At 35.3% G+C, this 24315-nt stretch overlaps 1 protein-coding gene across 1 annotated transcript in view; it reads left to right on the top strand.

Moving 5' to 3' along the window:
* Positions 1-23741, top strand: part of Smp_166780 (hypothetical protein) — a gene marked incomplete at its 5' end in the record, with an annotated part of 67195 nt that extends 43454 nt beyond the window's left edge. Inside the window, 10 exons of the mRNA XM_018798873.1 lie at positions 1183-1344; positions 2825-2915; positions 3033-3346; positions 4481-4674; positions 6600-6919; positions 10326-10450; positions 16953-17129; positions 18040-18203; positions 20934-21462; positions 23464-23741. Of these exons, the coding sequence (XP_018650719.1) occupies positions 1183-1344; positions 2825-2915; positions 3033-3346; positions 4481-4674; positions 6600-6919; positions 10326-10450; positions 16953-17129; positions 18040-18203; positions 20934-21462; positions 23464-23568 (2181 nt within the window). The 3' untranslated portion in view covers positions 23569-23741. The remainder of the gene's footprint in view (positions 1-1182; positions 1345-2824; positions 2916-3032; positions 3347-4480; positions 4675-6599; positions 6920-10325; positions 10451-16952; positions 17130-18039; positions 18204-20933; positions 21463-23463) is intronic.
* Positions 23742-24315: the final 574 nt, after the last annotated feature.

The raw sequence follows: 24315 nt of genomic DNA, 5'->3' as shown, positions 1-24315 counted from the left end.
TCGTGTTGAAGATTGTGACTTTGATATTGGTTGACAGTTGTTTTAAGTTCCATATGTTGTTCAGCTGTGGGAATGCGGCCTTGCTTATTTAATGACGCACTTCTTACTGAATAACAATAATAATGCGAATTGATATCATGAACCGACCAATTTTTAGACCACCATTGAAAACCTGGGAGCACTGGACGTCCATTTCGTCCTAGTGTGGGAATCATCAACACTGTATATCCGCTATTCCTAACCCTAGATTCGAACCCAGGACCTTTTGTCTCACTCGCGAACACTTAAACTTCAGACCACTAAGCCGGTATCCAACGTTGTTAATGTCCATCTTTAACCAGTCCTCGGTATCGCACGACCATCTTCCATTATCTTCGGTTGATAACTGCCTCACATCCGACACAGTAGAACTCCAATAATCACGGCTAAATGGAGGGTCCTAGGTTTGAATCCCTCGTGCAGGATCGTAGATACGCGCTGATGATGAGCTCCATACTTGGTCGAAATGACTGTGCTTCCAGGTTTTCAATGGTTTTCTAACATTGATGGGCACGTGATCTCAATTAAAACTCAACGATCTCCACAAATGTATATTGATAATAACGCAAATGCAAGATGCCTTTTCTATTCAGCAGTTTCTAGAATAAGAAAAATAATCGTGTTTATGACTATTCAATTGTTTGTGTAGCATTATATCATTGAAAGGAAATAATGTCACATATAATAACATGTAAAATAACATAAATTAATTAGTACGTTAGTGTTGAATTTAGTTAACAGTAGCTATGCTCTGATGTAATACTCTGTCAGGCAATTTGTTATATGATAGATGTTGAAACTGTGGATCTGAAGGTCATACGTGCACAATGCTGAATCAGTCACTCTTCAGTAGTGTTCCGATTGACAATTAGTTTTTTCTTTATCATGAAGATTACTATGAAACGAAATTTTCATGAAATCATTTAGTTGAGGTTTCTCATCAATAAAAAACATTCACGTATTATAAAACTTAAAATGTCAACATAATAACTTTTTACTTTCTTTTAACCTAATTGCATCCATTATAAAGTATCAATAGATCATTGTCTTGAAAATGTTTCATGATTGATCAAAATTCTAAGTAGGGATATTGATGGTGTTGTGTTGCTCGAAAATTCTCGTTTCTTAATTTTTATATTTTAGACTAATCTAAAAACTGAACGAGTTTCTGCTGAAGCTGTTACACGTTGTTTACGTTGTTTTAATGTTGCATTATATTTACAACCTGATACTGTCACATTATTAATTGAACGTGGTTGCTTAGCTTATCAATTACATTCATATGGTGCTAGAATTGTGAAAAAAGTATGTTTAATGTCAATCTTATTATTTATTTAAATACAAACAGTTTGTACAAGGAGACACCAAGTATGTATGCACCACACTTCGTCTTTCGATTTGTATGTGGGCTGAGATACTCCCTGTGTCCTTAAACCGAAGGGGGTATTTTTACCAAGGGGTCACTCCCCGGCTAAAGCACTGGACATTCGCTTTCGTAAACAACACTCAACGGAAGAAGGTAGTGTGTAGGATGTCCCTGGGTGTGGTTATATACACGTGACCATATGATATCATTTCGAGAGGGAGAGCGGGTTCTTCTCACCCCCGGCCATGCAAGGCCATTTAGTAACAATATGGTCTCTTTGCTAGTATACAAGCAATTATTTGTCTGCACATAATTTACGTCTATATATTTATTAGTTTGACTTATATCACTGTACAAATTATGTCAGCATGCATGAAAACCGTTTTTATTCAAAAGATGTATTTAAAAAAGTAATTCTTATAGTTACCGTATATTACCTTTCTTTAATCATAAAAGTTTTCTACCTGTTTATTTGCTACAAGTACTTTTCTCCACCTATCATATTATAAGTTATGTACAGTCCAATATATTTACCTCTCGTGTTTTTCTTTAAAGAAGATAGAAGTCGGAAAATATTTCACCAGCTGTAATATTTTCGTCTCAGTTCGCCAGTATTTTATATCACAATAATTCGTAAACCTCTTAGTAACAGCGCGTGTATGGATAGATGTAGCATTCATAGTTATTCAGTTCAAACAAATAATTTTTTATAGAGTTGAGATCATGAGTCAATTGAAGCTAGACCACCATGGAAAACCTGGAAGCACTGGACGGCCGTTTCGTCCTATTATGGGACTCTTCAGCAGTGCGCATCCACGAACCCACTCTCGCGGGATTCGATAATAGCAGGTTCATGATATTTCACAGGGTTGATCAATAATTTACATCATGGATTATTCAACTGAGATACACTACTCGTGTACAATTATTAAAAAGATCAATTCCATACAACAGAATATTCAAAAAATGATGGAAAATATTTGTAGCTCCGATGGATGACTTAGTTGGAGTTTTATTCTCTGAGCTTTATGGTCTGGTCTTGAAGCTTTCGTTGTTTTTTTGAACAACATCAACACAGACTTCAGGCAAAAGTTTCTGTTGGTGACGTTGCTTAGAAAAATAATGATAGCTCCACGACCAAACCATCCAGCTCAGAGAACAAAAATTCACCTAAATATTCAAAAAATATTTAGTGATAATGTACCGAAGAAGTTTATGTGATAGAACTGTACAATACGTCTGGAGTTTTTACAAAGTACCCGAACATCGGTCATATGGTAGCAATTTCAACCTTGGTGAGTGCATATATACTGTCCAAGTTTGGGTAGACACGGTCCATACCATACAGATTCATTTTGTCCTTTTCGCAATTCTTTTCTCTATCTTTGCCTCATTTTCTATTTTTACATGACTATTCAGTCAGAATATAGGAACTTTCCAGATGCTCATTTGAATTTATGTCGTAAATGGCGTTATCGAATGTTACAACTAGCCCGTTCATCTTATGAAAGTGTACTAAATTTATGCAATATTATGAAACATCAACAAACCACTACAACGACTAGTACACAAGAAGTAACAATAAATGATAAAAATAATAAAAATGAATATTTAAATACTAGATTAGAAAATTATTTGGCTGACAACAATAATAATAATACAAGCAAATTAGTTCAACAGAGTAAAGAAGAAGAAGAAGCATGGTTATGTCATTATATGTTAGCGAAATGTGCTGAGAAAGATGTACAACTTATGAAACAATCTGATGATATACATTCATCAATTTCATCCAAGTCATCATCATCTTCACGATCTTATTTAATGCATGTTTTACATTTATATTATGAATCATTGAAAGCGTTAGATTTAGCTGGTGCTAAATATCCGAAAAAAATTATCGTTTATAATAAAATACCTTTTAGAGCTGTCGAAGCAATTGAAGTATGTATTTATTACTATTTTGTATGTTGTATCTTTTTTATAATTTATTTTACTCTTTATAACATACACTTCTTGTTAAAACCTTGTGGTTAGAGTGTTCAGCTAGGTCATAGGTTCGGAATACATATCACTTACCTTGGTTCAGGTAGCTGGATAGTATTACTAACCATCACATTTTAAGCGTGACTTGAAGCCAAGTACACCAATCTGTACCTGGCAAATAGGTTAAGAAAAAAATGCTGCTTGTTAATAATAATAGTAATGATAATAACTATGGTGAGTAAATTATATTCATGTCAACAAATATTTCCACATTTATTTTTAGGCAGGGATAGATGGTTAGCAGTGAAATTTAGGACGCACATTATTTCCTATATGAGACTCGTCAACTGAAAGTGCCTGCTGATGTTGCTTCCTGGATGTTATTGCTAGCTATCATCCATCTCTTCCAAAAAATATGGAAGTATTTTTTGACTTGAATGTAAAAAATGCGGGTGACTTTAGTGCCAAAATTGAATCGATTTGCACAGAATGTACATAAGCAAAAAGGGACTGATTAGTTACAGTCGTAAACGTCAATGTAAACATTCAAACAACCAATACATACACAATATTTACATATATTTGTACACACCATTTGCTCTATTATTTATTCGAATAAGTAGTGAATGTTGCTAAATTGAATTTTTTTTTATTCCCATTAAGTAATATATAAACCTAGAAGCTTCCAGGTTTTCCATGGTGGTCTAGCTTCAATTGACTCATGATTTCAACTATGAAAAATACTGAAATCTCCACAATGTTATTGTTGTTCAATCCTATTAGTCTCGATAAAAATAGTAGCAGAAAAATCTCTGGAGTGTTCATATCAACAATTCGATTGGTTCATATCCCTTTGAATACTATACTTCTTTAGACTCGTTGAAAATTAGAAAAAGAATTGAAGGTGAACATTGTATAGTTCCAGTAAATCTGAAGAAAAAAAGAAGATACAATAGTAAAAACATTGAAATTGATATGGAATTCACATAAACATTTTCTCGTATCTTTTTCGCTCGTCTTATATGATAGATATTTTAAATGATTATTTTGCAAATACCTATCTTAATGTGATATTTAATTTTTTCTCCGTAGGTTTATTACAGGATTCATGCATTATCTCTTAAAACATTATTAAAACATGGACCACCACCACCTACTACTACTACTGTTACTAATCAATCTTCAAAATCGACTTATTCTATGTATCCAATTAATTTAATAGAATTAGACCAATTTTTGACTATGATCAATTCATCTGATTTTGTTACAAGTGCAAAAAAGCCAAGGTAATTTATAAGTGTTTCTGGGGATTGTACATTACTTCATTCAATAAAAGGTGCTTATTTATATGTGTATAAAGTTTATTAAATATAAAATTCAAAAATCTCCACAATACATTAGAATTATTATATGTTCAGTAGCTAATAGCTTCAAGATACGATTTTCGGAGTGAGAACGTGTAACCAGTGAAGCTCAACCGGGTCTGGTGGGAGGAAGTTTCCTTTTTAAGACAATGGAAGATGTCTCAGTACCATACCCGGGCGGTATCACAGCCCTTACATAAATCGAATGACGAAGTGTGGCGCATATATATTTGGTGCCTCCTTTAACCAACGTTTATATGTTTAAATGATAAATATTAATAAGGTTGCTCACTTTTAAGTAGTTCCATGCTAAGAAGAAACAGTCATTCGATGTTTCCTTGTTGTCTGACTTATATACAACAATCTTCACGAGCGGTACTGATAAATATGTATGTATCGGATATATATGTGTTTCTCGTTCGGATAAAAATTATCTTTCACTGTACACATGTTTTATGAATTAATATTTCGGTAGCTAATTATATAGCTATTTTCGTCTGCTAGTGCAATTTAGTGATTGAACACGCTTTCTAAATGCCTAACTAACCCACTATGAGAGGAAGAAGATTCATATTTCCTAAACGAATGAATAATTACAAGAAACATATATATGTATATGGTACTGGAAGGGTCCAGACTCTGGGATTTATGGTTAGTGTTTTAGACTAAAGAGAGAATAACCTACTCGCTTATCATAGATGGGTCACAATCGCATTCTTTACTTCTCATTTAGCCTTGTGACAACATGTGGTCCGGTTGACCTTTCAACAACATGTACTCTATCTAGGATTGCTTGACATTCCAATAGTTCAGAAAATACTAGTCGAAGTAATTAGCGCAGTAGTAAGTTAGTTGACTAGATTTTCGAATTGACTGTCTTGAGCACCTTAGATTTCTTGCTGCCAGTAGATTGGATAAAATGAAACAGATTTTAACCACTATATCACCTATCCGTTAAAAAAATTCATGAAATTTTCCAAGTAAGTAACTAGTACTACAATTATTTAAATTATCTACTGAAATAATACTACAAAAAGCTGACAAAGTTCCATAGTTTTGCATAGGTGTACTTTCCAAAGACTCAGGTCATTTTCAGTTTTAATAAATGAACTACTGTTCTCCCATTGTTAAGATAGTTGATTTTAGATCCTTTTCACTTCGTTATTTCGTTCATTTGTAGCACAGCCCAGTTAACTAAATGGCATCGGTTCGTTTAGAGGCATAATTTCAAGAATTGTTGAAATACATGCATAGATTTAGTATATCCTTACAAGAACATATTTACACTGTAGGTAGATTTTATCGAAATACAATTTATTTCATTTCAAAATCAATCGGCAAATTTAAAGTGTATAGTTACACAACAGTGACTGTTTTAAAAATCTACGTTTGTTCACAAACCATGTTTTGTGTACAAAATGTTATCATCCCAAAAGTGTTCACTTGGGATAATTATAGTCTCATAGTTCGCTAGTTCTTTTAGAATCCCCGAGTTCATTCACATTATGTTGGCTCGAGATGGGATTTCTACGAGAACTTTTCAGGTGGATCTGTTAGGTTTAGCGTCGAACATTTGTTAATATTTTGATACTTTTAAGAAACACTTTTTTAACATGATGACAGTCAATATAACCTCTCTTATATTGATACTATACAATTCTTCTTGAATAAAGCGCAGACCATACTTCTATTTTTAGCACTCTAATATACTATATTTTTCAAGTGACTAAATATAATCACACCTGTATTTCATTGTATTCCATTGAACATAATCAGGTGCTTTTATTACGTAATCTAATGTTAAAATTTATAGACTAGTATGTACTACGTTTTCTCTTTTTTTTCAGTCGTAGGACTCGTAAACGAACAGCCAACATGGCAGGATTATCTACTAAACATAACCATCTTCAAAAATCAGTTAATCAACTTGGATCTTGTGAAAATCACAACAAACAAATGGAAATAAATGAAACGAATATCACAGAATCTAATGCAGATAAATTAGTTCAACCATTAGATAATAAACTAAATACTATTTCATCACAAGATGAATTTATTGATCTCGTTTCACCTGATCCACATATAGTAGTTGATGAAGAGGAATCTACAAATTTACTGGAGCCATCGTCATCACGTTCATCGATTAATGAATGTGCCAATAAGCTAGGTAAGCGTTCTTTCTTCGGAACTATCTACATTTTACTTATCTATCAAGTACAAATCCATTATTATCATCATTGTTAGTGTTTTCATGTTTTTTTTTCTATTTTGTTATTAATTATTTCACGTCCAAATTAACGCCATTCGATTGGTCATTGTGTGTTTGCGTTTTTCACTCTAAAATGTTATCTATAGTTTAGCAGGCAATAGTAATCCCTCTAGATCTCCATAGATCATATGTTGTAAGTCTACATATTTGTTCAACACTCAGAATTCGATCATTTCAATCTTAACTATTTTACAACACTTGTAATAACGACATGTTATGAATAATTCTGATTATGAGAAAAAAGTCAATGAACATCTCCAATCTGGACCTTATGAAAAAATCAAGATTAACAAATGTAGAGCAACTTTGAATAAGTTGAAAGCCGAAACAGCCAAAATGCTACAGGCTTTAAAACCGACACTAGGACCATCTCTATGGTTTTCTCTATATCCGAAAAGCAACAAACCATGCAGATTTTATGGATTACCAAAAATACATAAAACAGATGTCCCAATAAGACCTGTTGTTGATTATACCAATTCACCAACCTACAATCTTTCTAGATACCTAGCTAAGATTCTAAAACCATATGAAAGCCTGATCAAACACGGAATAAAAAATTCGAATGATTTTAAAGATGTTATCTCTAATATTCATATAGAAGATAATGAAATAATGGCAAGTTTTGATGTTTGCTCATTATTCACTAATGTTCCAATTAAGAAAACATTAGATATTATATATAATCTATTAGATTCTAACATTGATCTTAAACAGCGCTGTCCTCTAGTTACCACGGATATTATTAAAGCGTTAGATCTATGTTTACATTCAACTATATTCAGTTTTCGAGGGGATTTATACAGACAGACAGAAGGTGTAGCTATTGGATCACCAGTTTCCCCAATTGTTGCTAACCTCTTTATGCATTCATTGGAAACTAGTGCCATCTCATTATGTTCTCAGGCACCAAAGGTATGGTTAAGATATGTAGATGACACCTTTGTCATTATAAAACGGGACCATTTGGATGAACTGTTTAAACTTATCAACAACTATGATAGAAAAATCAAGTTCACCAAAGAGTTGGAATCTCCTGAAAACAAATTACCTTTCCTAGACTGTCTAGTGGAAAGGAAAGTTAATAATAGCTTAAAAATTAGTATATTCCGAAAGCCGACAAATTCAGGAAAATTTCTAGATTTTAAATCGGCACATCCACACTCAACCAAAGTGACAGTAGTCAAAAATATGATTACAAGAGCTCAAAAACTTGTCACTGAACCAAATGATATGAAAACGGAAATAAATGTAATTACATCTACCCTAATGATGAACAATTATCCAAAAGATTTTATTAAAAGAATAATTAAGATTGAAAGAAAAGACGACATTGTTAATACAAAAAGATTACAGAAAAAGGAATGGGTTAACACAGTGGTGATCCCATATCGGAAAGGAGTTTCGGAAGATATTCGAAGAATCTTAAATAATCAAAATATAAGAGTATTTTTTCGAACAAACAATACTCTAAGATCAAAATTAGTAAAAATTAAAGATCCAATACATAAAGAAGAACAACAAAATTGTGTCTATGAAATCAAATGTAGTGACTGTAATGCAACGTATGTAGGTGAAACATCAAGACAACTGAATGTGAGGGTGAAGGAACACAAACAATGCTTGAAACACATTCCTAAATCCTCAGATGATATAAGGAAACTGGAAAACAAATCAGCGATAGCATTACATTCGATAGAATCGGGTCATACAATTGATTTCGATGGCACAAGAATCCTTCAAAAAGCTTTTAATTCTTACAAGGAAAGACAAACAGCTGAAGCCTTATACATATGGACTAATCCAAACAATATTAATAGGAGAGATGGAATACAATTAGCTGTGCCATGGCAGCTAATCATTAATAAGTAACAACCTGAACTCCTTAATGTTTTTTATCTAATTCGTATTATCTAAAATGACAACAATTTACACTCAATGATTCTAATCTATTGTCTTATCGGAATTTGTTAAAGAATTCATTGGAACATTAAAAATGACACATACATACAGTCAAAAATTACGATCTTCAAATTTCACCTTTATATTTTATTTTTATTTTGTTTAATTATCTTCATGTTATACATACTGTGACAGATATGATTCATATCACATATATTACAAATTGTATGTTTCCTTATAAATTCACTGATAAGAGACAATATATAATGTGAATGTAATTTTCTCCTCTCACCTCTTACGTTTTGCTATACAATATATTATATGAACACTCATCACTTCACATCACATATCTCTTAAACATACCTAGTTTAGACTTTTTGTTAACATTGATTGGATGACCTATTCAGTGTATAATGAACTCGGAGAACCATGTACCTATTTATATTCGATAATTTTAATGTTTGATTATAATTCCTTGAAAAAGCTTGGACCAGATTGCCAGGCGAAACGTTGGATTTAATTAAAATTCATTCGCTGAGATTTTACAAATATATTATTCCTATTTAATGAAAGTGAATTGTTTATTTAGAATTGAAGTTCGTAATAAATACTTCACAGTTTCTATAAGTATTATAAATTAAGAAATTAAAGTTATTCTTGTGAGCAAAAATAGATGGTGGTTAGCAGTGGGGTCCAGGACGCGCATTTCGTTCTATTTGGGATTTGTCAACTTGATGTTCCTCCATCTCAGAGTTGATGTACACTCCGGGACTCGAACCCAGCGAACATTAACTCTGGAATGCAGGAACACCCGGCTGACAAGTCCCAAGTAGGACGAAACGCGCTTCCTGTTTTCTACTGCTAGTCACTATCCATCTTTGCTTATAATACTTGTGACTCAAGACAGTATCTAGGCAATCTACACAGGATGCATATATGCCAATAAGAAACTGATCAATTGCAGTCCTAAACATCAATGGGAAGATTCAAACAAACAATGAAAAAATGAATTAAAGTTATTCCTACCTTATCAATCAGAGGAGAATTAGTGAAAGATATAGTGATCTACCTTATGAGTAGAATCGTTAGTATGTTCAGCATAGATTATCCCTAATATAATGTTGACATACTAATCATAAGCCATTTTCTTCACACCTTATGTATCGGAAAATATATACTAATTACAGTTTTTGCTATTGTTGAGTTCTTAAACGATAGATAGTTTCATTCAAATACTCTAATTATCATTCTGGACAAAACTTTCAGAGTCTAATCAATGTACAAAAATCTATTAAAGTCATAAATTTAGTCCATCGTTTTCAACTGTTCATCGAAAATGTTAATGTATAACAGATTTTGTTTTTGTTTTCTTATTTCTATTTCATAATTTTAACTGTCTAAGGTTTATGGAAAAAGTGTATTGATCGTTCCCGTTGTGCTTTAGAATTGGTACTTCAAAGATTACCACTTCATTATAAAGCAATGTATCGACTAGCCTCTCTATATTTACATGCTTCACATTTAAAAGTAAGATAAATTTATTGTTTCTTGATAATATTATTATTTCGAATATATATATATATATATATACTTGATTTTGTTGGGGAGATCCTGAAAATTTCTCGCAATAGCCAAGAAAGGCTCAGGTGACATTAAGAAGCATTTTTATCCAATCAGCGTTTGACTAGAAGTTTTGTTAGAAAGATCACGAAAATGAAAAGTCACATGTAGAGTTTTTGATTGGCTGATCACTACACTGCTACTATGTTTAGTAGTATTCTGGAATTTTTTGGAAAACCCAAGGAATTGTAAAATACTTATAAAACCCTATGTTTTCTGTACATAAATGAATCTTTGGAGTAAAGTGCTTCTCTCATAGTTTGCGCCTTTTCTCTCGTGTTCATGTTTATTTATTTATTTAAACACATATATATTGGTACAAAAGGGCACCAGATACATATGCGCCACACAAAATAATGAAAGTAGGAAGAGAAGGGATGAAAATATAAGGCGAACTGAAATGTACAACCAGAAGACTCTTTCAGTTAAGAAAGTTAGAACCACTCTTTATGTAAAAAGTAAAAGAAGGTTGCAGCAGGATCGCCACTGGCTTCTATTCTGAGCCATATCTGATAACGTCTCTAGCCACTGTGTTGCACCATCTCTCGGACCCCAGCCAGGGAGTCGTGAAGGACCAACAGAAGCTAGCTCTTTGCAGCTTTCTTTCATGCCACGATACCATGTCATACACTGACCTCCTCTCCGCTTTTTCCAACCAGTCCCAGGGTCGGCAAATAATGCACGACGTGGAAGTCTCTGGGACGACATTCGTAAAACATGTCCAAGCCACCGAAGTCGGTGTTTCAAGATAGTGAAACTAACTGGATTATAGTCGCTCTGCCCAAACACACGATGACGAACCTCCGCAATGCTAACATGGTGTTGACACTGGATATCAGCAATCGTTTGGAGACAACGATGATCGAACACAGAGAGACGTCTAACATCCTCAAACTCGGAGAGGTCAGGTTTCACAAGCATAGAGCAAAACTGCTCTCACTGACGCGTTGTAGATCCGACCTTTTACAGCCAGACTAACATCACGAAGGCGCCAAAGATGGCCCAGATTGGCATAAGCCGCTCTGGCTTTCATTATACGTGCATCAATCTCACCACTCACGCCACCACCAGCACTTATATAGCTACCTAGATACACGAACTTCTCAACTACTTCAATCTGCTCACCATCCAGGGTGAGTACAGGATGAGAATCCTGCCAGTCTTGTGGGAGTACTTTGCACTTGGAGGGTGCAAAGCACATGCCGTACCTGCGGACACTGATTGCCAACTGATTAAGTGCGGATTGCATGCCATGGGCATTATCACACAGTAAGACAATATCATCCGCATACTCAAGGTCGAGAAGTCTTTCTCCAGGCAGCAGATCCACACCGCCATTACTTACATTCATCAGAGCTGTTTCCAGAATGTCATCGATGGCAAAGTTGAAGAGGAATGGTGAGATCGGGCAACCCTGCCTAACCCCACTGCTTGAATGGAACAAGAGAGAAAGGTGGTTGTATGCCCTCACTCTGCCTGAGGTGTTCGTGTACAGGGCCTTTAAGATGTTAATGAACTTCTCAGGCACACCCTTCTTCAATAAACAATCCCAGAGAACAGTCCTGTCCAACGAATCGAAGGCCGCCCTGATATCAAGAAACACTACGATTGTTGGCCTGCGATAAGTATGACGGTGTTCTAACATTTGGCGGAGGGTGAAGATGTGATCAATGCATCCTCGACCAGAACGAAAACCAGCCTGCTCCTCGCGAGTCAATCGTTCTCGGGTTTTAAACAACCTACGAAGAATGACAGAAGCCAATAGTTTGGAGGCAATCGGAAGTAGACTTATCCCCCGATAGTTGTTACAGGAACAACGTGAACCCTATTTAAAGATAGGGACGACTATTGACTCATTCCATGATGTTGGAACACTTTCTTGCTCCCAAACCTTTGCAAACAACACAGTCAGTTCCTTAGCCAGAAAGTCACCACCATCTTTAGAAAGAGCCGGAGGTAAGTCATCTGGGCCCGGTGATTTGTAGCGCTTCAAGAGTTGGATTTCCTTTCGGACTTCCGCCTCGTTTGGTGGATCAGTCGTCACCGGCCATGAGGGGCAGGACAAACTGGTTGATGTTGTCGGAGCAGCAGGCCAGTTGAACTGCCCTTCAAAAAATTCCGCCCATCGTCCAAGACGTCGAGAGATGTTATTGATTGGCATCCCGTCGTCCTCGTAGATTGTTTCACTCACACCAGACTTCTTGCTGCGGAGATGACGGAAAGACACCGTTTTTCAAGCCGGTTTCTTCTCGCTTTGATGGAACTTTCTAATCTAACAGCACATAACCGACTGTTAATGGGGATCCAATCGATTAGTGCTGCCTCAGCCCTAGCGCTTAGTGCAACACCAACGCCTTCAAGACCAGACGAAGATGCCACAGAGTCCCCGGATAAGCGCACGTGAAACAAGCTTTTCGAAGTGACAGATGGAGAGCGGATTTGTAGTACTTCACTAGAGTCTTGAATACGGGTCTCGGATAGACAGCAAACATCAACATTAAGACTTTCTAAAGACATAGCCAGCCCCATCTGTTGTCCGATCTGCATTAGTGTGCGAACGTTGAAGGAAGCCAGCTTGAACGGCGTACGTGGTTTCAGAAAGACTGCTTCAATATTCGTAATCGGTGGAAGCATTCACTTTCAACCAGACAGTGACTGGAGATCGTTTAGATAGGACAGAGTTTCCACCATGGGCGAGCTACTGCATAAGTTGGAAAAGAAGGATACACAATTTGGGAATAAAGGGAGTGAAAAAGCGACGTAGTAAATAATCGTAATAATAATAATAATAATGGTAATAATAATAATAATGTAAATTGTCTTTCTTCTATTAGGAACGAGAGCAGTGTAGTTAGTGTAGTGCGTCATTTCATGTCATTTGTGTGTGGGCTGTGATACTGCCCGGGTGCCCAGACTGAAGCAGGTGGTTTTCTTAGGGGACCACACCCCGAGCCTTTGATCTAAAGGTCTGATCCACAAGGCAGTGGAGCATCGTGAGAAGATGCAGTCCCATGGTAGCCGGTGACCAACAACAGTTTCATTCGCTATTCGTTCCATCAAGATACTGGAGCCCTTGTGCACCATTGGTTTGGAATGAGGGTTTTCCAACTCCCAACAAGAAGGTAGCAATCAATATCAGCCGAACAAGAGCAGAAAAAGCCAAGGCACAAGCCGAATACACAGAGGCAAACAAGCAAGTGAAGAGGAGCATCAGGACCGACAAACGTAAATATGTGGAAGATTTAGCGATGACAGCGGAAAAGGCTGCAAGAGAGGGAAACATGAGACAACTGTATGATACAACAAAGAAACTTGCTGGAAATTACCGTCAACCAGAAAGACCAGTGAAAAACAAGGAAGGCAAAGTAATCAACGATATTGAAGAACAACGAAACAGGTGGGTAGAACACTTCAAGGAACTCTTGAATCGACCAGCTCCACTGAACCCACCCAACATCGAAGCAGCACCCACAGACCTCCCAATCGATATTGGCCCACCAACAATTGAAGAGATCAGCATGGCCATTAGACAAATCAAGAGTGGCAAAGCAGCGGGACCAGACAACATCCCGGCAGAGGCACTGAAAGCAAATGTAACAGCAACTGCCAAGATACTCCACATCCTCTTCAGTAAGATTTGGGACGATGAACATGTACCAACAGACTGGAAAGAAGGACTTCTGATCAAGATACCAAAGAAAGGCGATCTGAGCAAGTGCGACAACTACAGGGCATCACTCTGCTCTCAATACCAGGAAAAGTCTTCAACAGAGTATTGTTAAACAGGATGAAGGATTCCGTGGACGCTCAACTTCGAGATCAACAAGCTGGATTTCGTAAGGATAGATCGTGCACAGATCAAATCGCAACTCTACGTATCATTGTGGAACAATCAATCGAATGGAATTCATCACTCTACATCAACTTCATTGATTACGAGAAAGCATTTGATACAGTGGACAGGACAACACTATGGAGACTTCTTCGACACTACGGCGTGCCTGCCTGAGAAGATAGTCAATATCATACGGAATTCCTATGATGGACTAAACTGCAAAACCGTGCATGGAAGACAGCTCACTGACTCGTTCGAGGTAAAGACCGGTGTCAGGCAAGATTGCTTACTCTCATCCGCTCTCTTTCTTCTGGTGATCGACTGGATTATGAAGAAGTCAACATCTGGGGGGAAACACGGAATACAATGGACAGGCAGGATGCAGCTTGACGATTTAGACTTCGCAGATGATCTGGCTCTTCTATCACAAACGCAACAACAAATATAGGAGAAAACGACCAGTGTAGCAGTAGCCTCAGCAGCAGTAGGTCTCAATATAAATAAAGGGAAAAGCAAGACTCTCCGATACAACACAGCATGCACCAATCAAATCACACTTGATGGAGAAGCTTTGGAGAATGTAAAAACCTTCACATATCTGAGCAGCATCATTGATGAACACGGTGGATCAGATGCAGACGTGAGGGCGCGGATCGGCAAAGCAAGAGCAGCATACCTACAGCTGAAAAACATCTGGAGCTCAAAACAATTGTCAACCAACACCAAGGTTAGAATTTTCAATACAAATGTCAAGACAGTTCTTCTGTATGGGGCAGAGACGTGGAGAACTACGAAAGCCATTATCCAGAAGATACAAGTGTTTATTAACAGCTGTCTACGCAAGATACTTCGGATCCGATGGCCAGACACTATCAGCAACAAGTTACTGTGGGAGACAACAAACCAGATTCCAGCGGAGGAAGAAATCAGGAAGAAGCGCTGGAAGTGGATTGGGCACACTTTGAGGAAATCACCCAATTGTGTCACAAGACAAGCCCTCACATGGAATCCTGAAGGTCGAAGGAGAAGAGGAAGACCAAAGAACACATTACGCCGAGAAATAGAGACAGACATGAGAAGAATGAACAAGAACTGGAAAGAACTAGAAAAGAAGGCCCAGGACAGAGTGGGTTGGAGAAAGCTGGTCGGCGGCCTATGCTCCATTGGGAGTAACAGGCGTAAGTAAGTAAGTAAGTAAATTTTTTTCCACCTCCCGTAGGTGGACCCTCCATGTCCACCAACCCGGTTAAAGCGCCGGACATTCGCTTTTCGTCCTCTCACTTTCGTAAACAACACCCCCGCCACGAGAAGGCAGTGAGTAGGACTTCCCTTTCAGAAGCTATATATTCGCGTGGCCATGTGAGAGCATTTCGAGAGGGAGAGTGGACTCTCCCCACTCTCGGTCGTACCAGGGCATTTGAGGGCCGTGTTCATGTCACTGTGTAGATTTAGCTTGAGGGTTACGAGACTAGCTTAGGATCCGAGTATAGCGTTCAATTAACATGACTTATCAGATTTGAATTGAATGATGAAGTTATATTTTCAAATATGTTCGTACTTTATTCAAGTTAGATATTAAATTGATGTATTTACTGTTTGTTTTAAATCATATAATGACATTTCATTTAAAATCTTTCGATACATATGGTCAAATATAATCTTACATTCTATAGAGTTCATATGTATACATATTTGGAAAATAATAATAATAATAATTATTATTATTATTATTATTATTATTATCACAGAATTAATGATAGTTTATAAACATCATCAGCTTTATATGAATAAGAATATTGAACTTACTGGACATATATGATATTAAATTGCTTGAAGTGTTCTTTTTCAAGATTTGTTTAAGTATTACGCTTTTTTCTATGTACTAAAGCACTTCAAGGTGTCAGTCAGAAACTATTAATTCTTTTTAAGTGGACATTCTGTTGATGTGTGAACATTATATTTAAAACCATTTGCAGTCTTATAAAGGAATGTTTATAGCCATCTAAATGTAGGGAAAATAAAACGGTAACGGAGAGCTTGAAACAACAAAAAGAACGATAACTACAACAAATCAGTCATTCACATCTACGATAATACATTTGCTAGGTTAGTTTGTGATCTTCTATCCGGGTGAGATTTCATTCAAATTAATTAAGGTTATCAAGGGTGATGTCAATGTTAAGTATCAGCAGATAGGGAGGTTTAATTAGTGTGCTCATTAATAAAAACGATTAAACACCTTAAGTTCCTGTAATCTCATAAAAGGTATTTTCATAAGAGAATTAAACATCGATGCACAAAACAAAGGATGGGAGTAATTTTCTTTCACGTATCGATTGTGGTAAATTATTCCAAAGTCTAGAAAATTTACTGGTAAAGTAATTCATATAGAGAGAGGATTTAGAATAAAATTGTTTCACTTATGACAAGAAGTTCATAAATACTGAACTGATCATCATTCTAACTAGTTTCCAAATAAATCCGATATAAGGTTATAGAAATTATTGAACAAATGCTTTTTCAATATATTTTAATTTACTTGTATACTATATTATGATTGTTTCCACGTTATAGGATCCTTCTAAAGCATTGGATATATTATTGGGACCAACAGATGAATCTCAAAAACATTTAGCATCTATTCATGTTAACACTTTGAACAATAACAATAATGTTAACACTACAAATACATCTACTCATTTGAATATTGGCGGTTTATTCAAAGATAGGAAACAGAATAACTTTTTCTATGTATGTTATTATTTGTATTATTATTCGCCTGTTATTCTTATTCTTTTGAATATTTTTAATTGTATTTAGATTATTGTGTCAGTGAGACCATAATTTATAGAGGCCCTCTGAGCGACACCGAAGTGACCTTGAGAGGGTCCATCTACGTACTAGGGTCTAAAGAGTGTTATAACTTGGTGTGATAAGTTAGAATTGGAATTTATAGTTAGAAGGTATGGTTAGGAATGAGAGTTCTGTTTTTGATCACAAACTGACTTCAGCTATAATGCCTAAATGCTATTCAGCTAAATGTTTAAACGAATTACGCGCCGAAATACAACACATCCTCTCACTTAAACCTTATTTGTTTGTCAGTAAATTGTAATCTCACCACTTCCTTTTCCTAGTTATTTGATTGATTTCGTTGTGGTTAAAATATCCTATACAGACTTCCAGCAATGAAATCTTATCATTCGGAAGTACATGTTAAAATAATCAAATATCTACCTTCATTATCATAGACTATAAATTAGACAATGCCACTATGTTTGCTCAACTATTGCCTATTCCGACATTCAATATAAGCTTGTGTAAGGGTGAGTTGGATTGAAGCTAAAAGTTTGTGGAACTAAGATATGACATCAGTGATGTTAGTAGATAGGTTGAAAACTATTCATTTGGGTTTGGCGCGATGACCACGACTAGTAGTTGGTGACGTTTGATGACGTGGTTCAGAATCCGTCATTGTATTTGTGTATTTACTCCTTATTTTATGATTGACTGAAGTGTTTTGACATTATGAAACTTTTGTTTAGAAATATGTATGTATGTGTACCTCAAAATTATTTACACTTTGTTTACTGGTAATATTATCCCAAAATGAGCATAAAATGTACAATGATTGGTTATGGTGTGTTTGAATTTTTTACAGGGTGTCTGGCGTATTCCAACGGCTGATATTGATCGAAGTGGTAATTTCGCAGCTCATATGTACCGTTCAGTTTGCTTAACCCTGTCTTTACTTCATGATCATGGTGATTGGAGGCGTTTAGTGCAAATATTTCATCAGTTAAGGAAACAACCTCCGGAAGAGAAGTTAGTTTTTATAAATGATTTCAACCCAATTTATTTCTTGTTGTTGCTATCATCATGTAAAATACCTTAAATCTATTGATGTTATTTAATAATAATAATAATAATAATAATAAGTATGAACTAGAAGATAAAAGGTGGAAGAATCTCTGTTTTCGAAGATATCAGTGAAGAGGAAAGAAAATTTCTCTTTATTGAAGCACTTCTATGTCTCAGTAAGTGTTTTTGGTCTTTTTGTGGGGCAGAATTCCGTCTTCTGACTTTGAAAACGGTAAACGAACAAAAGTTATGTGACGAACAGTTTTCATTACACATCGTAGTCATTACTGGAGCTGATATTATCTTCATATTCCAATCCTATAGTACTCTAAAGATTCTATATTAAGTCGGGAATAGTAGTGTGTTATATCCTAGTGAAGAAGTAAGTACGGATAACTCAGTTTGTTATGTCTTTATAAAAAATAAATGACGTATGCTAATTCGTTATTGATTTTTATGTCTGGCTTTTACAACGTGAATTATCCACCAATCGAAATACGACTTGTTTAATCTTAACGCTGTGACAAATCAATGACGTTCGACCAGTATGAGCATTCTAGCGTCCTTATTGATCCCTTCTCGACCTAGCCCTTCCAATTGAGTCCAGAACACTAATTACAGCTTCTACTATGTGAATCATTTATTTCAAACATACTCGGTTTATATACCAGACAAACAGACCACATCACACCATAAAGTAGAAAATAATACTTGTACAAAATCAAGCCAAATGTGGCTGTGAATGTGGAATACAATAATCAATAAACTGAGTATAATGTAGAAACAGTAAATCATATAATAATAATCAATAGGTCAATGTAGCTTACAATAAGATGAATATAAATATACACAATGTAATTACTCAATAGTTAAACAATAAGAATATATATAGAATAATAGTCCATTAATAGGTCCCGGAAGTTACCCGTACTTATTTTTTCACTAGGATATAACATAGTGCATCCCATCTTCATTGACCATCAAGTCAGTTCTAACAATAGCAAGATAATATAATATCGCCTTTCGAAGTACAAAGAAAGACGATTAGCTGAATCTTTCTATATATTGCTTAACCTTACTGGCCTTAATAGAAATGAAGAGTTTACTATTCATTCGACTTTGACGATTTATCTTGACTACGATGTATGATTCTATTCAAATCTCACACTATTCTTCTACGTAAAAATACAACTATGTCCTTTCACAGTACAAACTTTACGTTTTTCAGCTATTAACACACATAAATACGGAACATGTCCCACATAAATCAAATAACCTTCACTTAGTCAGACCTGTTTGTTTTTCGATTAACCGTAATAAATACTTTCTCTTTGTTTCCCTGTACTATTTAAACTCTTAATTTGTTTATTCATTTATTCTTTGAGGAAATGATCTACACTAAGTCACAAAACGTCAGAGTGTGTAATTTTTTTACTTCTAAATTACTTCCATAAAGTCTATGAAATTGAATCACTTCGGGATTATCTCGTAGACTGAATAATATTAAGATTATAAACTAATGATTTGTAACACAGTGATCTGTTAAAGTAACCCAAATGATTTAGTAACTTGTTCCTCACAGCATATTGATAGGTGCAGACTGCTTAGAAGTATCATACTATAATGAAAAATCTATCTTTTACCTCCTATGGTACTACAAATGCCGAGAGTGGGGAGAGTCCGCCCTCCCTCTCCAAATGCTCTCACATGGCCACGCGTATATAGTCTCTGAAAGGGAAGTCCAACTCATTGCCTTCTTGTGGCATAACTGTTGTTTACGAAATTGAGAGGACGAAAAGCGAATTTCCTGCGCTTTAACCGGGTTGGTGAACACGGAAAGTCCATCTAGGGGAGTTAGGAAACCCTGATTTCAAACCAATGGTGCACATGGGCTTCAGTATCCTAAGAGAATAAATGGCGTATGAATCAATCGCTGGTCACTGGCTACCATGGGACTGCATCTCCTTACGATGCTCCACTGCCTTGTGGATCAGACCTTTGAGTCAAAGGCTCGGGGTGTGGCGTCCTAAGAAAACCACCTGCTTCAGTTTGGGCACCTGGGCAGTATCGCAGCCCTCACACAAATCAAATGAGATTTGTGAGGCGCATATATATCTGGTTCCCCTTTGTACCAATATTTATGTGTTTAAATAAATAAATAAACAACAAATTGTATACCGATCACTAACATAATATCATCCAAAGAATTTCAATTATAGCCAAATTATATTAAAATAAATAGAATGATTTATTTTCATTATTTATCATTGAACTAACCCACGTCCTAATATTTAATCTCGACAAGATATAACCATGATAATTATTATCTAATGAAGTTGACTTTTTGACTTGGATAAGAGGTGATAAATATATGAAGTTGTCAAATATCTTTGTTTATTCTTATTTAAACTAATGAAGTCACTTTGAATATAAAACTGAAATTTCACGAAGAAACAAAACATCTTTGTTAGAAGCAACAAAACAATCTTACATTCTTCCATTCTATATCATAAACATTAGTTAGATAGATACACGTGGTTACTGTTTAATAGTTCATTGTTACCTTAGTGATTATTATTTGCAATTTCTATGGTATTTATAATAATAGTGATTCTTGTGACTTTCATTCATATTTTTTTTCATTTATGTTTTCTTCTATTTTATTTTGTTGTTTTGTTTGTATGTTTAATTTAGGAGAGGATTTCTTGGTGAAGGTGATCGTGTTTATTTAGCTAGACGTGCATTCAATTTAATTCAACCTACATTATTAAATTGGTTAACTCAATTATCATTATTATTAGCTAATAAAATTAGTGAACAAATTTTAAAAGACCATACATTTGCATTTAGTTCTGATATATCATGTATAACTACACAAGGTTTTTTAACTAATGAAATTTTAATACAAATTTATCGACTTCATTGTGTATCATATTCACGGAATTCTTCCACTTCGTCTTCTTGTTCTTGTTCTTCTTCTTCTTCTACTACTACTTCTACCACTGCTAATTCTTCTGGTGTATTAGATTCTACATTGAATAGTCTAAATTCAAGTCTTTATTCACCTACTACAAATAATACTACAATATGTAGTACAACCATTAATACAACAAATTATTCTGGTACATCTACTCCTTCTGATGTGAATACTATATTAGCAGCTGAAATATCTGGTTATGCATCAGTACTTCAGTTAGCTTATCGATTATGTCCAACAGTTTGGGTTAGTTTAAAGATGTGACATTTTTTAAAAAATTTATTTACTCTCTGTAGCTATTATTATTATTTATTTATTTAAACACATAAATATGGGTACAAGGAAGCACCAGATACATATGCAATACACAAATCTCATTCGATATGTGTGAGGGCTGTTATACTGCCCATGTGCCCTAGCTGAAGCAGGTGGTTTTCTTAGGACGCCACACCCCGAACCTTTGACCTAAAGGTCTGATCTACAAGGCAGTGGAGGATCGTGATGAGATGCAGTCACATGGTAGCCGGTGACCAACGATTGATTCATACGCCATTTGTTCCATCAGGATACTGGAGCCCATGTGCACCACTGGTATGGAATGAGGGTTTTTCCAACTCCCCTATGTGAACTTTCCGTGTCCACCAACCCGATTAAAGCGCCGGATATTCGCTTTTCGTCCTCTCAATTTCGTAAACAACAGTGATGTCACGAGAATGCAGTGAGTAGGACTTCCCTTTCAGAGACTATATACGCGTGGCCATGTGAGAGCATTCGGTGAGAGATAGCAGACTCTCCCCACTCTCGGCCGTACCAGAGCATTTGGGGGGCACTCTCTGTAGTCTTTTTTATGAATATTTTAGTTGTTGACAGGTTTATTATTAGATAGAGTCTAAATTATAGATTAATTTTGTACAACTTTAAGGGATTATTTGAAGAAATCGTCCACTAGATTCAGTGACCAACATTGTTTGTGTTATTGGGTAAGAAAAAAAGTGAGAATAAACTTCAGAGTTTCACTCAGTTATTAACCTTGTTTCGAAATTCGGTAAATATGACGGTGAAAGATGACTATATTCGAAAATCTATCGGCCCTATGGATGTGCAAATGCTTTTTGTTATGAATTCACATTCTGTTTGCGCTCAATAAGTATGGCTTTTTAATTAGTTCACTAAATTATTGAGTCGTGTTTCATTCTATGTATCTGTACTAATCGTTGTTTTGATTGTCAGAAATGGTATTGACTTTGTGACTTCTGAAGAATTTCAACCTTCACTATGAGGTGTCATAACTCTTCTGCGTGTTGACGCTTGAACTTCCACGGGAGATTTTAAATGATCTAGATGATTTTTCTTATTTGTACTTTTTTACAAGGTGAGATTTCTTATCACACCTTCAACTCTTCCTTTACTCAGGTTTGAGACCAGCATTAATCCTAAAAGGGCTCCCGATGGAGTTGCTGAGTTTGGATTACGCTAATACTCTGGACGGCTCTCACTTAAGGAGCATCCTCACTAATTACATTGACGCTTATTATTCTACCATGAAGATTCTCCTTTTGATCCCAGAGCATCAAGACGATGTATTTTTTATTATTGTGGTTCATGTTATTATTCATCAGTTATAAAACCGAGAGTCATAAATAGGAAATAAAAAATCTGCACATGACTAAATCATTTGTAGTATAAAATTAGGAGAAACGGTAACAAGTTTAAATAATTAATTTATGAAGGGAAAAAAATAATATCGAAAGTAGTGAATTCACGAGTCGATCTAAGCTAGACCACCATTGAAGACTCAGAAACACTGTATATGCATTGCTGAAGATTCCCACACTGGGACGAAATGTCCGTCTAGTACTTCCAGGTTTTTAATGGTGATCTAGCTTAGATAAATTCCACGTTTTCAAGTTATCTGAGTGTATCATAGTCAGTCATTACAATTATGTTTCCGTTTATTTTGTCACTCAATTGTAAATATCTTGGAATAATTTCTATTATAGAATTATTTGGAGGTATGACTTTTGCTGTGTTACAATTTATCTTTCATCATGACTGATTATGCTACATTTAACACGTCCGTAGCATGAAGAAATGGTGAATATATTTTTTGTTGTTTTATTAATACAGACCGCATTATTCACTAGACTCTTGTGAAGAATAGTTTTCACTAGACGGATATAACATGTATTTTTAACCATGAAATTATTCACTTGATTTTTCTCTCGGTTATTCTTTCTTTAATTTCAGGACTCTCGTGGACCGTTAGTTCCACTTGACTGGATTTTACAAAGATGCAGTGAATTAGCTGCATCGAGATCCCAAACTGGTGTAGCTGATAGTTCCAGTAAATAAATGAATAAAACTTGATCAATATGGAATTCTAAACATCTTTAAATTATGTTATGATAGAATTCTTATTGAGATTCATGCATTATTGAAATATCTTGTATTCAGTTGACTTTCTATGATGTTATCTCTTGTACATTGATGTTTAAATTCTTTAAGAATACACATTTCGTATAATCTTTCTTATTAGTTACCTTATTAGTTGTCTATGTGGTATGAAAGGGTTACAATATTCAAAGGTTTTCAAACGGAATTTCTTATAGTGGTGAGACTACTTAATCAATATACGTTAAAGATTTAGTGTACTGGTATAGTGAATCATATTATCGGTAAGAAAAATGTCATCATCATTATGTTAGTCAACACAACTGTTGTTAATTTGCTCGCTCCTGTTTGAAGTGTCTGATGAAGTACGCAATTTATCTATTAGGTGCTGGTATTTAACTTCTTAATCGGTAGTTATTTGTATTTTGATAAAAATAATGTGACTCATTGCAGTAACTCTAATTGTGTCTAATTAAAACGGTGCAAATCACTTGCTGTGGACTGATTTATCTGATCACAGTCAGTGTTGATATTATTAAAAAAAAGAGCATGAGTAAAAGTGGAATGATGAATTTCGCTATAGAAATTACCGATAAACCCTAATCGCTAATAACTATTAGGGATCTACTTTATACATTGTAATGAATTCAATGATATCTGTAAGCTTTCTCGATTTCTAATTCGTAATTAGATGATCTAGGTATTGAA

The sequence above is a fragment of the Schistosoma mansoni genome, chromosome 3 (genome assembly GCF_000237925.1).
Source record: "Schistosoma mansoni strain Puerto Rico chromosome 3, complete genome".
Classification (NCBI taxonomy): domain Eukaryota; kingdom Metazoa; phylum Platyhelminthes; class Trematoda; order Strigeidida; family Schistosomatidae; genus Schistosoma; species Schistosoma mansoni.
This window is presented reverse-complemented; position numbering and strand designations above follow the sequence as displayed.